At 32.7% G+C, this 15,479-nt stretch overlaps 2 protein-coding genes across 9 annotated transcripts in view; one reads left to right on the forward strand and one right to left on the reverse strand.

Annotated features, from left to right (window-relative positions):
* The window catches only part of Napi-iii (Na[+]-dependent inorganic phosphate cotransporter type III), a 22,963-nt gene extending 14,615 nt beyond the window's left edge, over positions 1–8,348 (forward strand). For all 5 annotated transcript variants that reach the window (XM_064046947.1, XM_064046948.1, XM_064046946.1 and 2 more), the window contains 7 exons: positions 5,076–5,351; positions 5,458–5,700; positions 5,914–6,270; positions 6,319–6,769; positions 6,821–7,006; positions 7,059–7,211; positions 7,264–8,348. In XM_064046947.1, coding sequence (XP_063903017.1) covers positions 5,156–5,351; positions 5,458–5,700; positions 5,914–6,270; positions 6,319–6,769; positions 6,821–7,006; positions 7,059–7,211; positions 7,264–7,357 — 1,680 coding nt within the window. In that variant the 5' untranslated portion in view covers positions 5,076–5,155 and the 3' untranslated portion in view covers positions 7,358–8,348. The remainder of the gene's footprint in view (positions 1–5,075; positions 5,352–5,457; positions 5,701–5,913; positions 6,271–6,318; positions 6,770–6,820; positions 7,007–7,058; positions 7,212–7,263) is intronic.
* On the reverse strand, positions 8,332–14,922 carry LOC135122640 (uncharacterized). Of its 4 annotated transcripts, none has more exons than XM_064046954.1 (5): positions 14,777–14,922; positions 14,244–14,331; positions 13,641–14,193; positions 8,979–9,132; positions 8,332–8,921 (listed from the first exon to the last, which is right to left on the reverse strand). In XM_064046954.1, exons 2-5 carry the CDS (start codon positions 14,284–14,286, stop codon positions 8,496–8,498), a joined length of 1,176 nt encoding a protein of 391 aa, XP_063903024.1. In that variant the 5' UTR covers positions 14,287–14,331; positions 14,777–14,922; the 3' UTR covers positions 8,332–8,495. The 4 variants fall into 4 exon arrangements, with proteins under 4 accessions (XP_063903024.1, XP_063903021.1, XP_063903023.1 ...); XM_064046951.1 differs by having other exon boundaries at positions 14,244–14,387; XM_064046953.1 differs by having other exon boundaries at positions 14,579–14,922.
* Positions 14,923–15,479: the final 557 nt, after the last annotated feature.

A 15,479-nucleotide genomic window follows, 5' to 3' on the forward strand; every position in this document is an offset into this window, starting at 1 on the left:
AAACATTAAGATAGCTGAATTAACCAAGAGGAAAACTAGAATAAAATTAATAAAAATACATGAGGTTGATTAAAAAAATTGATCATTTTATTGTAATAGAGTCCATCCGCCGTGGGCCACTTTCATTTCTCGACATTTTTTTTTTATTAAACACCATTTAAATTTTATGAAATAACATACTCCTATACTTGTGGTTTATGAATCCGTGTTTACAGATTTTTGTAAAAAACACAACAAAATTTTGTACCAATATAAACATGTGAAATTACTAACGCGAATTTTTTTATTGATGAAATCAAGAACGATTCACCCCATTATCTTGAACATTTGACAATGCAATAATCTTGCAGCCGCCTATATTTAAAATTATGAAATAAAAATCAACATAATGACAACTACGTATCCAAAATAATATTCAGAACGTTTCGCCCCATAGTTGCTTAATTAATAATTTTAATCACCTCATCCGTTTTGATGAGACAAAAGCATTAAAATCGTGCAGCTACGTGCTTAATCGTCGCATTCTTTCGATGTATAAATGTTGTAGTCCTCCCGTGAAGCTCGTCACTTCACGAAAAGCTCAGGCAGTTCGTCTAAAGTAATTAGGATCATTACATCAGTTAACACCGTCTATATATGAAGAGCCGGCATTTAATATATAAGGCAATGAAATAATATCTTTACTAAAATCCTGAAATAACAAGTGTGCGGTAATTCATGTGACGTCGACAAATAGTGTAAAAAATTAAAATGTTGACTGAAGTAATGTTTTGGTTTTCTTCGTCTTTGTGCAAAATTTAATTAAAATAAAAATAGTTTTTCTCCCCTCGCTCCTAAACTACAGATAAGCATATCCAGCATTCTCGAGTGTTTATTTATCTTAATACATTGAAAGAATGTCACGTAGAAATTAGTTTGATTCAAATTAATTCACAGTCGAACAAAATGATATGAATATTATAATTCTTATTTTATTATTATTATTATTATAAAGACGATGTTTTCACATTTTTGAGCAAATGGGGTGACTCGTTCTTAATTTGACCAATAAGAAATTGGTAATGAAGTCATCAACATGGATAATACTAGTCAGAGTACAAAAGAAAAGTAGTCGCAGCGTAGTACCAATGCAAGAAAAAAAAAAGTATATGTATATATATTTTAAGGAAAATTTTCCTTCATTATTCCATTTACTTAGTTATAAATTTAACATAAAGTTACCATAAAAAATATATTAATCTATAACTACAACAGCTTTTGTGAGTAATTCAAAAACATAAAAGAGAAATTTATGTAGAAAACATTTTTTAAACGATCATCAACTTTCATGAGTAGATAAATACATACAATTTACTGAATGTGCTGTAATTATTAAATCCACGTTTATATCTCCCCAAAATTTCTAATAAGAAGTTCTTTCGTATATGCAGCCTCAGATAAATTACAAAATTTGATAATTCAAACTTAATTTTCTTCAAAACACGTGTACATACAGAGACTAGGGTGGATCAGGAACATATCACATGATTATCATGGTTAGAAGCAGACCTACAACTTTATTCTCACATTTTCCGTTAATCCCCATAGTTACATATATGCATTAAAAAAAAAGTCAATTGTTGAATTATTTACCACCGTTTCAAAATGAATCACCAGCATCTGAATCTTTATTTAATCCGCCCGTTTTGTTTTTGTTGAAGTGATTCATTTTTCAGCGAACGCAACAGTGCCTCACGCAAACGGATATTTTTTGTTGAATTCACTGGATTCTCTTTATAATTATTACGAACGTAAAATCTTTCTCCAGACCAGAGCAGCAACTGATGAAAATATTATCAGAACAATTCGCTGCTGGCAGTCTGCCAAAGTAGGAGAGTTAACTGAATAGGCACTGGAAGAATGGAATAAAGGTGTGGTTGCTTTACGATTTTTAGTCTGCCATACTTACCTAAAAATGGATTTTAAATACTTTGAAATATACATAGTTTATTTGTTTTAACAGCAACGGCTTCACTTTATTTGATTCCCAGATGATAATTACGGTGATTTTGACCAATGTTTCATGTTTACTTAATTCTATGTTTTTGTTACGCGGAATATGTAAAAGTAGATTTCCCGTTTCCGCCGGTCTGTTTATCTTTCTATTTGTCTGTTAGTCCTTCTCGTGGAAAGTTTATTAAATAGATAATCTCCAAAACAACTAAGCTGACATGCTCCTTTAGCTGTGGTAAATGTATCTAAAGCTTTAAATAATAAATAAGGAAAATAAATATGTAAAATTAATTGTCGTCGTTAAATTTAACGAAAAGCTTTAGATAATGAAAGTTGAAATAGTTTCAATGATACTGCAGAATAGGTATATTAAACTGACTTAGCGCTAGTATAATAAAGGTGAGCCAGTCCCCAGGGAACTGTACACTTGAACATTGTGATACCGCACCTAAATCCTCTGTTTCTGTAGTGTGAAAATTCATTAATTATTAGGTATTGTACGGCATAGATATATGTTTCAAGCAACTGTTTTCAGGAAAACGCATATTTACGACGATGTTTTGTGACATAAATCGCGCCAGCAAATAACGACAACAAAAAGATAAATTCGTACAAAAGAAACCCTTGTTTACGCGAACAGCTGACACACCAGCAACACCTCAAGCAACTCATTTATCCTTTTCTATCGATTATTTGTAAATACGAGTATATGAATGAAAACTGAGTAATGTCGAAAAGAAAACACGAAAGTGTAGTTCTCCACTTGTGTTTTTATCTATGTTTTCACGGTTCTATAAATTCTCCCCGATCAAGCAAACAATGTGAACTTTTGTAATCTTGTCGACGCTACGACTCGACTTTGTCGCAATCAAGAAAGTTTGCTCCTGGATTTGTATGAAAACAGCCCGAAAGGGAAAAATCAAGGTTACGAAGTTTATTGCTACTTTTTTCACTGTTTTCGTTTTATGGTGAATAAATCACGCAATAATTTTTATATATACTTGAAAAATCACAAACGCTGTTTAGTTCTAAAACACAAAAGTGGTGAATTGTGATTGCTAGTACAAAAATTTGGGATGTTCGTACTCGTTATCAAATATTATCATGTTATATTTTGTTGGAGATCAATGCAAATTTTGCAAAATGTTATCTTGTATCCTGCAGAAAAAATCGTGCCTGTATCACAAACATAAAGTGTTTTATCCTTTCAGTTTCCTCCTCCAACAAAATATTAGTTTGCGCTGTTGGTGCATAAATAATAATTGTGTGCATAGAACAAAGTGATTTATTACAGTGGCATTAAGGTAATACTAAGAAATGGATAATCCAGTCCAGCTACAAATAAAAGTTCGATGCCAACTACAACTTTTAAACAAAAATTTGCATTGGTGGGAGATTTCAAACTATCTTATTGGCTACGTGTAAATGTATCGTAAAAATTAGTCCACCGATAATTACCTTCGGACCTCAATCTTTTAATATTTAATAAAAAGGATGTTCCTAAATACTTAGAAGGGAGCTACAAGATAATGTAAACTTAAAAGTCTGTCTTTAATTACCTCTTATTTGGCGTTGTGACTTACATATTAAATTCAGAAAACCTTAGACGGTGGACACTCTCATAAAATTTTAGTGTCGGATTATGAGGGGTTTAATAGGACGAGCTCTATCGATTACCTGTTATAGATTTGAGTGGATCAGAAAAATGGCTAAAGTTTGTTTGACCACAAACTTTAAACATTGTGCCCCTGTTTGCTCAATTATTTATTAACATATTTTATGCTTGTAAAGCGCAATGGATTTTTTAATACAATTTCCACTAATTTACCTTTTTGAAAATTTAAAATTGATCCATAAATAGCGAAAACCAGATAATCTCATACTCATCACAATTTTAACGAGTTGTAGTTTTTTTTGACAACAAAATTTAAAAAAAGGAAAAGCAGTCTGGGTAGGATTTCTTACGCTCATTTCAACGGTGTGAAGTTTTTTACAATCGGACATACACTTTTGGCAAAAACTTCGTCAGAAATTTATGTGTGTCCCTATGCTGGAATATGTTCTAGCTCACCCTTAAAATGATGATGAAGATGAAGAGCTTATGTATATTATGGTTACCTTGTTTCTTAACAAATTCTGTGCTAAATTCCTTTTAGATTTTAACTCCCTACTGGGTTAATCTCCTCTTTGTGGGGACGAACCAGGTATAATAATCCCAGCAAGTCAAGTAAACGATTGGTAGCGAGAAAAACAAAACAATATTTTTGAGTATTCTGATTAAAAGTAATTGCAAAAAGTATTTGTAAAGTGACTGAATTATTCAAAAAAAGTAATTCGAAGGTATCTGTAAAAATTACTATCGATTTCTAACAGTAAACAAAGACCATATTACGTATTTTCAAAAAATAATGTATGTAGATATATCTTAAGAGGCTTACGGACAAAACAAAACATAAAGATAAAATCTTCCAGTGCCTTAATTCATAAAATATTACTTTGCCAGTTTTTTCAATTTTTAATCGTAAAATATACATATTATATTGATTTAACTGGAACAAATTGAAAACATGATTTTGAAAATTGTTAAATCATTTTTCTCCACTAACCGAATTAATAAAAATTTTATCTTTTTCTACAGTTGTCAGAACAGACGAAGATGTAATAATTTGCCTTAGACATCAAATCAAAGGCCACAAACACCTACGCTGGCAATAGACAAACCGCAAAAATAAATCATAAAATAAACGATACGTTTGCGTCTTTATTACTCGATGGAAAAAATAACTTCATTCATAACCAACCGATGATACTTTTCGCATGATTTAAGACGTATTCGTTCTACATTCTTCGGGTCCTTTGCTTAGACCCAGTTATATTGTGTATACATCCAGGAGAATATATTGCAAAAATGCACATTTTTCTCACAATTATGACAATCGTTAATGTAAGCTAATTTTTCTAAACCTGTCTCGATTACAAAGTGCTTATTCATATAAATTTCATCTTTACGTCATCACGTGTTGAGCTGAGTACTACTTAAGAACAATAAACCTATTCGGCTGACTCAGTGTCACTTTTTTCAGGCTGCTCTCTTTCCGCATAATGGGCGTCCACAAAGAATAACATCTAGTGCTCCATCTTCTTTCAACCAACAAGAAGAAGAATGTTGGAACCCTACTCTTCCAACTTGATATGGATCATCGTAGTGGGTTTCGTGATAGCCTTCGTTCTCGCTTTCGGCATCGGTGCCAACGACGTGGCCAATTCCTTCGGCACCAGTGTTGGATCAAAAGTGCTAACAATATTCCAAGCATGTTGTTTGGCCACGGTGTTCGAAATTGCCGGTGCCATCCTCATAGGTAACTAATGTCATCATTAATTACCCGCTAATTTACGGGGTTAATAAATGCAATAAGACAATTAATTAAGTATCACACTACTAATTGAGCCAATTTGTTTTGCAAGGTTACAAGGTTTCGGACACAATGCGGAAGGGCATCCTAGACATCAACTACTACAAAGGTGCCGAGGTGGAGTTGATGCTAGGGTCCTTGAGCGCTTTGGCATCCAGCGCTGCTTGGTTGATGGTAGCCACGTTTTTTAAATTGCCCATTTCTGGAACCCACAGCATAGTCGGCGCCACTGTTGGCTACAGCCTTGTCGCCAGAGGGACCAGGGGTGTACACTGGGGGACACTCGGAAAAATTGGTACTTGTTGACGTTCGTCTAAGTTCAGAATCAAAAAAGGCTCTTTGAAAATAATACTTTTGAAGATTTGTATTTTGATCAGTTGCATTGTGACAGAAACATACACACTAAACTTACAAGAAATAGGGAATTTAAATTTTCCAAGCCTTTTTTAATTCTGAACCACTGTGCGTCCATTCATCAGAGACTCTACCACGCATGTTATCATTTTAGTGGGTTCATGGTTTATTTCTCCTGTGCTCAGCGGTCTCACTTCAGTCAGCATATTACTAATAATCAAACACTGCATCCTGTCTAAACCCGACCCTGTACAAGCTGGACTCGTGTCTCTACCCCTTTTCTACAGCTTCACAATCCTAGTCAACGTGTTTTCCATCGTTCATGATGGCCCTCGGTTATTACACATGGATAACATTCCGTTCTGGCTAGCCGCTACCATAAGTCTTTCCGTCGCTTTAGTTAGTATGATCCTTATTTGGATGATTGTAGTCCCTTGGCAAAGGAAAAGAATCAGAGCCGATCTACTAGCAGAGAAACCTCCTGTCAATTTCAACATCGGCGAGTCCACTGGTAATATTTACTCAATTGTATTTCCTTTACCAAGACATCATCTTTTAGATACTTCTCCGGAAGGCAGCCCAAAAAGGTCCAACCGAAACTCTACGGCTTTATCTGAACGTCAATTAACTGTTATATCAGAGAATACCGAGCTTCAGGCCATGGAAAATAGAATAACGGCCGCAAAATATATCTTCCCAATACAGACCAGCGACAACAAAAATGGTTACATGCCGGCTAAAGAGACTGAAATTCATGCGAGACCTAAAACTTTAAAATTGGTTGAGAGCACCACAGACGTAAATCCTACTCTCTCTCCCAGTTCTAGTGGAGTTCCTTTAATTATTACTAAAAACCAGAGAATACAGAGTGACCAAGGCATGTGCGCTTTAGACATTAAGGACAATGACCAAATGCTCGTGGAAAACAAGAGTGTCTCAAAATTGTTTAGTTTCTTGCAAGTGTTAACGGCTATGTTTGGCAGTTTCGCACACGGTGGAAACGATGTGAGGTAAGTCATTGTGTAACGACACGTAGTGAAGTCTAATGCAGGTTGTTGCAGCAACGCGATAGGTCCACTGGTGACTTTGTGGCTTATTTATACAGAAGGCACAGTTGAGCAAAAATCGGAAACACCTTTATATATACTATTGTTTGGAGGTTTCGGTATCTCGGTGGGTCTGTGGCTTTGGGGAAGGAGAGTAATACAGACTATTGGAGAAGATTTGACCACAATAACCCCATCAACGTATGCTTGAACCACGAAGTGTGTCGTTCTCACTTATCGTTTGATTTTTCAGAGGATTCACCATTGAAATTGGTGCAGCATTTACAGTATTACTGGCTAGTAAAATTGGTATCCCCATCTCTACAACCCATTGTAAAGTTGGTTCTGTAGTTTTCGTTGGTTATTTCAGTGCATCAAAAAAAGGAGTAGACTGGAGTTTATTTAGGTATGAATTTCGACTTCTTGACTATTTTGATGTTAATGTTTTTGTATTTCAGAAATATCATCTCAGCCTGGTTAATAACAGTCCCCATAGCAGCTTTATTATCAGCTGGAACCATGTTTTTATTACGTTATCTAGTTTTGGTTTAAAGAGCTAAATGTTAGCAGTAGCAACTGATCACTCAGATAATATCCACGTAATAGTTTAAACAATCGTAAATGTGAAATTTAAGGTTGTAGTTGCTGTAGTTGTCTTCGGAATAGTTCTTACAGTTATTTCAAAGCGAATATCCATTGCAAACTAAACTTTTACTTTTATAACAATGCAACTATTTTGTATAATTTTATTTAAATCAAAAAGGATTTTGAATAAACTTTTCAAACAAGTTTGTCTCAACAAATTTAGGAATAGGACCCTACTTCACAAAATCTTAGAGTTCTATTTACAATTGTCACACTGAAAGCAAAAAAAATCCTCCATTGTGATGGGTATTCCTTCTAAAAATGGTTCACATTTCACCGCGCACCCATAGATACGTATGAAAACTACATCCTTAATACCAACACATTAGGGCCTACATTCCACTCCGGCTTTTCTACCTTACAAAAATTTAAGCGTAAATTGTGTAAATATTATCTGCATGATCGCAGTTTTACAAACTAAGATTAATGTCTCAACATGGTGTTAGATTTAGGGGATATAATCGATGTCCTTTTTTTGCCCAAACCAAATCAATTGTTTATTTTTCTATTTCAATGAACTTTTTAGAACGTGAAATTTATCAAACCTGAGCGTGTATAGTTTGTATTTTTGTAATTAGTTTGGCAAACTAGGTTTTAGAGGCATGTCTGTGATTGAAAAATAATTTTGCCAGTGTCTTGTTCTCGTTCAAACAATTGTTAAAATGAAGGAAGACGAATGTTGTTGACAAAACAGATCTAAATTCATATACGGAAAATAAATTTGTTTTACTCAACAACGTTTCCATCGAAGTTGCGATTTTATAAAATTAAATGCGTTGAATTATAATTTTCGAATATATTTTGTAAAGTATTGTTAACAACGTGACGAAAACTGTACGGCACATGTCAAATTAAGGTTAGCGAATAAATTACAAACTGAATAAAGTTTTATAAAAAATATTCTATTTTAACTAGTTGACTTTTGGGTACAATTAATTACATCCAAATCCTATAAAAGAAATTGTACATTGTACAAAAAAAACTTACAATAACATGTAAGAAGAATATTTTCAACTTGCAATAAATAAATTAGTTAAGTGTGTTTTTACTGAAGCATGTCAACCGCCTCTTCTTGCTGTTCCTCTTCTTCTTCATTGCTAGACGTGCCCTCTAAAGTAACTTCATCTTCAATTGTTACTTCATTTACGTTGTCCTCCAAAGTCACTTCGTTAACAAATACCTCCTCATCAAAAGTTTTGGTGACCATTGCGTTCTCAAACAATTGCTCACTTAAAAATGTCCCGTCTTCGATTACATCTTCTTCCTGAATATCCCCTTCTTCGGTCTCGACGTCCTCACAGTAAGCAACTTGCTCTTCAACCTGCTCTTCTTCTTGTTCATATTTCAACTGTCCTTCTTCGTCGTCTTCAACTTCTTCGACGACGTCTTCTCGTGGCAAAATTTCGCATGGTGATGCCGATGTTGTTTGTTTCACCAGTTTTGCAGTTTTCAAAAGGAAAGTTTTTGGAGCCTAATTTGCAGACAATTCTTCAAGGTAAGAAGAATATTTTTTAAAATAGATACTTACATCGCTATCGCTTTGTTGTGGAACCACTTTCAAAATAACGTTTTTACCGGAGGTTGTTTTTACCATCACCAAGCTGGAAGGGTAAGTGGCAACTGTGGAAACATCGTTTGAGCTTTCCACTTCTTCAGTGTGGCTAACTTCCAGAGTTTCAGTTCTGAAAATTTTAAAAGATGTACGTCAGCATACACATACGAAATGTTATTCATAATAATAATCAAAGGTAAAATCATTTCACTTCAAGTTAGCAGCGTATAAAACCCAATAAGATTACTAGTGCTTCCTTATAGTACTATTACAATTTTAAAATCTGTGGTAATAAGAACAGACAATGATGACTTAAACTTTATTGAATTTTAGCAAAAACCAAGCAAATTCGGTGTGTTTTCAACAAACTGGCAACATCACTGTAAAATCTTTCATATAAAGCAATAGATAACTCATCGGTTTTATATACTGTCAACTTAATCTGAAGTGAAAATCTGAAAAGATAAAAACAGCTGTATTGGAAAAATAAAAACTTTATTTTCTTTACACGTCACTTCATTTCAGTTTCTTTATTCTACAAACTGAACCATTTTTGGTCATAAAGTCATTGTTAAATTTTAAATCACCCAGCAAAGTAAAAACCAAAACATTAGTGAAGTGTTTTAAGTTTGACAATAATAGGAGATCCGTGAATACATTTTTTTAATCCAATTAGTATTTTCATTTTACAACGGTTTTGGTGCTCTTTTAATTTGCTTCGTAATTTTATCTGAAAATTGGCATGACTTAGTACTTGACCTTGTATGTTGATTTTTGCGTCACAATCAAATCTGACACACCATTAAATAACTTGAGTAATTATTTTCACCTTTTATTTATGAATTTATACGATGCAGATTTTATTTATAAATCTAAAATAATTGTTCATCATCTTTCGTGCAATTACCATATCATCACGCCATAATGTATAAATCGCGCATTATAATTAAACAATTGTACAGCACTTGACAAAATTCAAACAGCATAATTTTGATTGTATCATAAGTAGGGTTGTCAGATTTCCTGTACACAAATACGAATCATTCCAAAAGTCAAGCACACAGTGTATTCTTTTTTTTTTACTTTGTTTTCATCATTGTTTTTTTTTGCATGTTTATTGTTAACAACTCCTCACAGAAAAATTCAATACTTACACGAGACACAGTTTTTAATAAATATATTCTTATTTGAATAATACTGTACATTTTAAGCCAGTAGTTCGTTTAGAAAGTGAGCTAATGGTTTCTACCTTTTTTAAACTTCCCCGCGGTTGCGTTACCCAGATACTTTTCAATGTATTTTTGTAACTTGTGCATACGTGAATGTCAATAAATATATAAATACGCCAACAAAAATACTTCTCTTTGGAAAATTACGCAAACGTTGTCAATGCTAAATCATAAAATCAATGATTTTGTGCTATGCACTATAAATTATAATGCATATTAATAAATGCGTTCTTAATAAAATATGAATGTATGATTTATTTTAAATTTATCGTGTCTGTGTTTCTACCTGTAATTTACGACATGTAAAAAAGAAAAATAATTAGTTTCACTTCCTACTTGCAAAATTAGTTATGCTCCTAATATCAAATCAGCGACAACTGTGATTCTAAAATAAAATATATAAATAAAATCTTTAATTACAACAGTGTTTTCTGTAAGCATAAAAATTGAATTAGGCATAATGCTTACATGTTATAAAGATATAAATACTGCATGTGGGGGTTGTATTTGAACAACTGTAAGTTTAAAATGGAACGGCGCGTTGTTAAGACTAATTGAAATAAATCGAAGTACTTGTGGAATAAATTCACTAATTTCAAAACTAATTGTATTTGTCGAAAACACTGAAACACTTTTTTTTATAATTACGCTCCTTGTAAATCGCTGTACATATTTGTGACGTCATTCTCTTTCAAGCTATGGCGTCATATGCATTTTTTTAAATATAATATTACATTTTATAACCCCATTTTCAAGAATTCTTGAGATTATTAAATTTTTATGCTTCAATCAAAAGGTTTATTTAGAAAATTTTGCATGTTTTTGATGTTTATTTACAATATTCTTTGGTTACATAAAATGTGCATGTCAAAAATTAATGAAGACACAGACATTATATAAGATTTATTAAAAAGGTCCTTAAGAGAGCTATCTCGAACTAAAACAAAACAGTGGTCGGAAGTAATTCAATTTCAAATAATTCATTACTGTAATTCAATTACTTCCCAAGCAATGATCAATCCCAAAAATTACTTCTTGTAAATAATTTAATTATTTTACAATTTATTCTGCAATTATTTTTAGCTTAAAAATATTGTTTTGTTTTTCTGTACGAATGGTTTACCTGACTTGTTGGGATTATTCTACTTGGTTCGTCCCCAGAAAGAGACCCAGTTAAAATCTAAAGCGAGTTTAGCACAGAATTTGTTAGGAAACCATGATACATAAACTCTTCAAATATCATTTTAACGATTTTGAGATGTATTTTTCTGTGAATTACATTTTGCATTTCTATGAATAATAAAACTGGGATTTGGTTGATATTTGTGGTACTCTGTTGTTAGTTAAACTAAAATCTATAAATATCACTTTATGGTTCTAAAATTTGCTTTAAAACTTTACTTAACAAGAAGAAAAAAAAACAAATTTGCAAATGTTTTATGTAATTTGTAAAACCTAATTTTTGCCAGTGGTGCATCTGTCAACTTTTTTACAAAATAGGAAAATACAAAAACACCGAGTTTTTTTCAGTTTTCAACCTATTATAAGACCGTAAAAATCTCGAAAAATAAAAGGAATTCACTGGCTCATTTTTGCACTGGTGCCATTCGTGTACCCGTGGGGATTAGACGTCCCAAACTGGAAAAAGATAATGCCTTCTAGAAACGCATTTACTGTATTCATAGGATTAAGCTTAATTTCACTAAATATTGCATTTTAATTTGGGAGGATAATTTTATTACTTCTTCAATTTTTGGTTTACCTCTGTAGATATCCCGTTGCGTTCTCGGACAAAAACCATCCATTGGATATTAGAAAAAATAATGTACCTATACAACAAAGATCTAAAATTGTGTCCTCATCAAAATTTTCAAAGTGCAAAAAGTAATTGTGACGTCATAACTCAAAAGCTTAAAAATAACGTAAAAATTGACATGTTGCAGTGTTCTTATCCCACAATCAATTTCCACACTGTACATAAATGAAAACATTGTTCATTCACCTACACGAGTATAAATTTGTTATTTCAATTTTCATTTATTAACGTCACTCATGGAAAATTATTTAAACATTAAACAATAAATTTAAATTAATGTTAAATTACATAAACATGTTTGCAACGCGGGTACACTGTTCTAGTTTCGTTCAATAAGAACAAGATATGGGATATGTTTATAATAGCAATAATTTTTAATTAATATTATGGTTAAATTCAGCCATAATTTAAAATCAAATTGTACTACAAGAAATAATAGGTCCCAAAGGTTTTTTCTCACCAGATTGTAAAAATTTAATTTTATAATCCGATTTTGTGGGTTATTTCCTACGTATTGCTTCACTGATGATTTATGATTAATTTACAAAAACTTTTTTAAGGTGGGGTACTAACCTTCAATACATTTGCTTCATGTGGCAAAACTTATGTTTTATTGTTTTATTAATACTGTTACACAACTTGTTAATCGTTAATACCGAATAAACAAAAATTCTTTATGATGAACACTCAAACCCCCTCTTTGATACAGTCTGGTCCTGTATGCATTATTCAAATAAAAAACATTTATAAATGAGCTTTTCCAACCATGAAATGCTCATAAAGAGGTATATTTCTAGATTTTTTACTTTATTCAGATCGTGATATCGTTATCATTATTAGTCCAGGTGGAGCAACATTTTCACTTATTGTGAATTAAACTATCTCTATAATAAAACTCATTACACGCCATCTACAAGTCTCCAACGAACACGTATTATTCTATATAAAAACATGAACCAACATAGTTGGGAGGTTTTATATCTACTCATGTTTTGTTCTGCCTGGGAATTAACCATTACTTAAAGAATTGTGTTCAGATTTATTAATTTTTGTTTTATTTTGTATTTGCTGAAGCAATTCGTGACAGCAACCAGTCAACAAAATGAAAGTTTTAAAATCTCAACACAATATAATTTATTCTTTCTCAAATTAAAAGCAAAGCAAGGGATTTTAAACATGCTGAAAATGCATCAGAGATTGCAAGCATATGAGTCATTAATTAAATACAATTACTCTTGCTTTAGTTGCTCAAATGAATTTCACAATGTTTGTGCGGTAAATTCGTAACGCTGATAAAGTCAAGCAAAGAACTGAAATGACATTTCAAAACGTTTTGAATCAACAAGTAAAATCCGTCTGTTAAATAAAATTTGTAACAGGAACAGGGCCCACGTTTCTTTAATAAAACATGTACCTACCTTTCTATCTCATAAAAAATAAAACTGCCTATCAAATCAAAACAATTTAGCCATTACCACCCTGGGTGCTCAAAAACCAATTTGTGAAATGACACTAATGACAATAATGACATGAGGTTGACATTTGACAGCTGTCATATGTCATATTTTTTGATGAGCAAGAAAAACACCTTACCCTCTATCAGCAGGATTTACAGTAAGTCCATAGTGAATATCAGCCTGCCAGGGATTAAATTTCCTTTCATTTGACTCTTCTTCACAATATCCATTTGTATTTTCTTCATAATCAGACTGACTGTCCTCACTGCCCCCATCGATTCTCATCTGCTTGCTCCCCTTGTGATAGACCTCCCCATTAACGCCGCGTCTTACCCTTCTGCGTCTGGTGATGGTGTAGTGCATGGAGTCATAACCTTCCCTTCTCATCATTTCAGGCAAATATCGCCGTCGCGCGTTAATAAACCAGTTGCTGATCTGAAGAACTGTTAAATTAGTCTCCTGCGAAAGTATATTTTTCTCGACTTCGGTAGGATAGGCATTAAATCGATGTTCGTATAACCAATTCTTTAAAATTTTTACTGAATCTTTTGGTAAGTGACCACGACGCTTAATGGCAGCTTTTTCAACAGTGTGATAGTGGTACATGATGGGTTGTTCCTCATCTGAACCAGTTTCTGCTTCCTCTTCGGCGCTGCTTGTCGATTGGAACCTTTGGTGGTCTGTAAAGACTATCGCAACAGTCTTGGGCTTCAGCACTGACTTAAATCAATATACTGACCTACTTCTCCCATGTGGTACTCGTTAGGACTCGACATTTTCATAAATGCTTAGTGGATTAACTGTATTCAAGGAACAAGAAGTGCTTCCTGAAAAGTTACTTACTTAGAATCGGTCATGCATTAATCGAAACGTTTGACAAATTCTAGAACAAAGGAGACTTTGTTTTTATATTAGCGACGAATTTAAACAATATAAATAAACAAATCTTGCACGGTTTTTAACAAAAACTTATCTCTTTGGCTGTATGTTTAGGTCAACATGCAACAAAATTGACTAGTGACGTCACTATGGAGGGGATGGGTGTGTGTGGATATTTTTCCGATTTATCCTTACCTAAAGGCCCAAGGGAAATACCAATTAATTATTCAAATTTATTAAAAACACCACATCCAAAATTACGCCAATGATGTTTGAAAACAATTTCACACAAATGTCAATACAGTTAGGTTATGTGTATAAGTTGTAAAAATGACAAGTTTCGTCAACACTTTTCACTACGTTTACTTATTTACAAAGTTTTTAAACAATTACCTATAATATAATTAGTATTTTACAACAACTCGGAAGAGAATATGATGCCGAAATCGCCACCACATCTAGGGACTGCAGAGTTTTTAGGCGTGTTTTAGTGAACGACCAATTCCAGGAAACGCACTATGCTGCCGCACAAGTACGAATCGCGATGACGTCATCTATACCGGTAATTTCTTAAAAATAAAATGGTTCTGTTTGTAAGGACTGCGAATGACTTATTTTAAAATGTGTATATTAGTTATTTTTAATATTAATAGTGGCAATGCACTAAAATTAAGACACGAGTAACCTTTAAACCTGACGTACATCAGATTTGCCCAAATCCGATAATAAAAATCACTATCTCTTTATTGACTAATTATTATCGACTTCTTAATTCATATACATTAATCTACACAATTAGAAAGTAATTATTATTGTTAATTTATAGAAATCAGTGGAGAATATGACTCGTCAGTGTAAATTATTACTTCATAATTGTAAAGTTTTTCTTTCTAGAGTTCTTTTTTATTTCAATTATTCAAAAAAGTTGATTCATATAACATACATTATTTTTTATCAAATGTATCAATTTCTACATTGAATTGAAGTTTCAGTTCATTTTTAATGTGAACGATTGCCACGATAAATGGTGAAATTAATTCTTAATCTTAATTTTCCATCATCGTCTACCAATTCTACGATTTTTTAAATTTACTAC

Source organism: Zophobas morio, unplaced genomic scaffold (genome assembly GCF_036711695.1).
Source record: "Zophobas morio isolate AGI-343-1 ecotype UQ-CSIRO unplaced genomic scaffold, CSIRO_AGI_Zmor_V1 ptg000005l, whole genome shotgun sequence".
NCBI lineage: Eukaryota > Metazoa > Arthropoda > Insecta > Coleoptera > Tenebrionidae > Zophobas > Zophobas morio.

Coding starts and splice junctions, on each gene's coding strand:
- LOC135122640 (XM_064046954.1), bottom strand. CDS start 14,286: ATGAAAATGTCGAGTCCTAACGAGTACCACATGGGAGAAGTAG. Junction 14,194..14,243: donor GTACCACATGGGAGAAGTAG/GTCAGTATATTG, acceptor CTGTTGCGATAG/TCTTTACAGACCACCAAAGG. Junction 9,133..13,640: donor GTAAATCCTGCTGATAGAGG/GTAAGGTGTTTT, acceptor TAAAATTTTCAG/AACTGAAACTCTGGAAGTTA.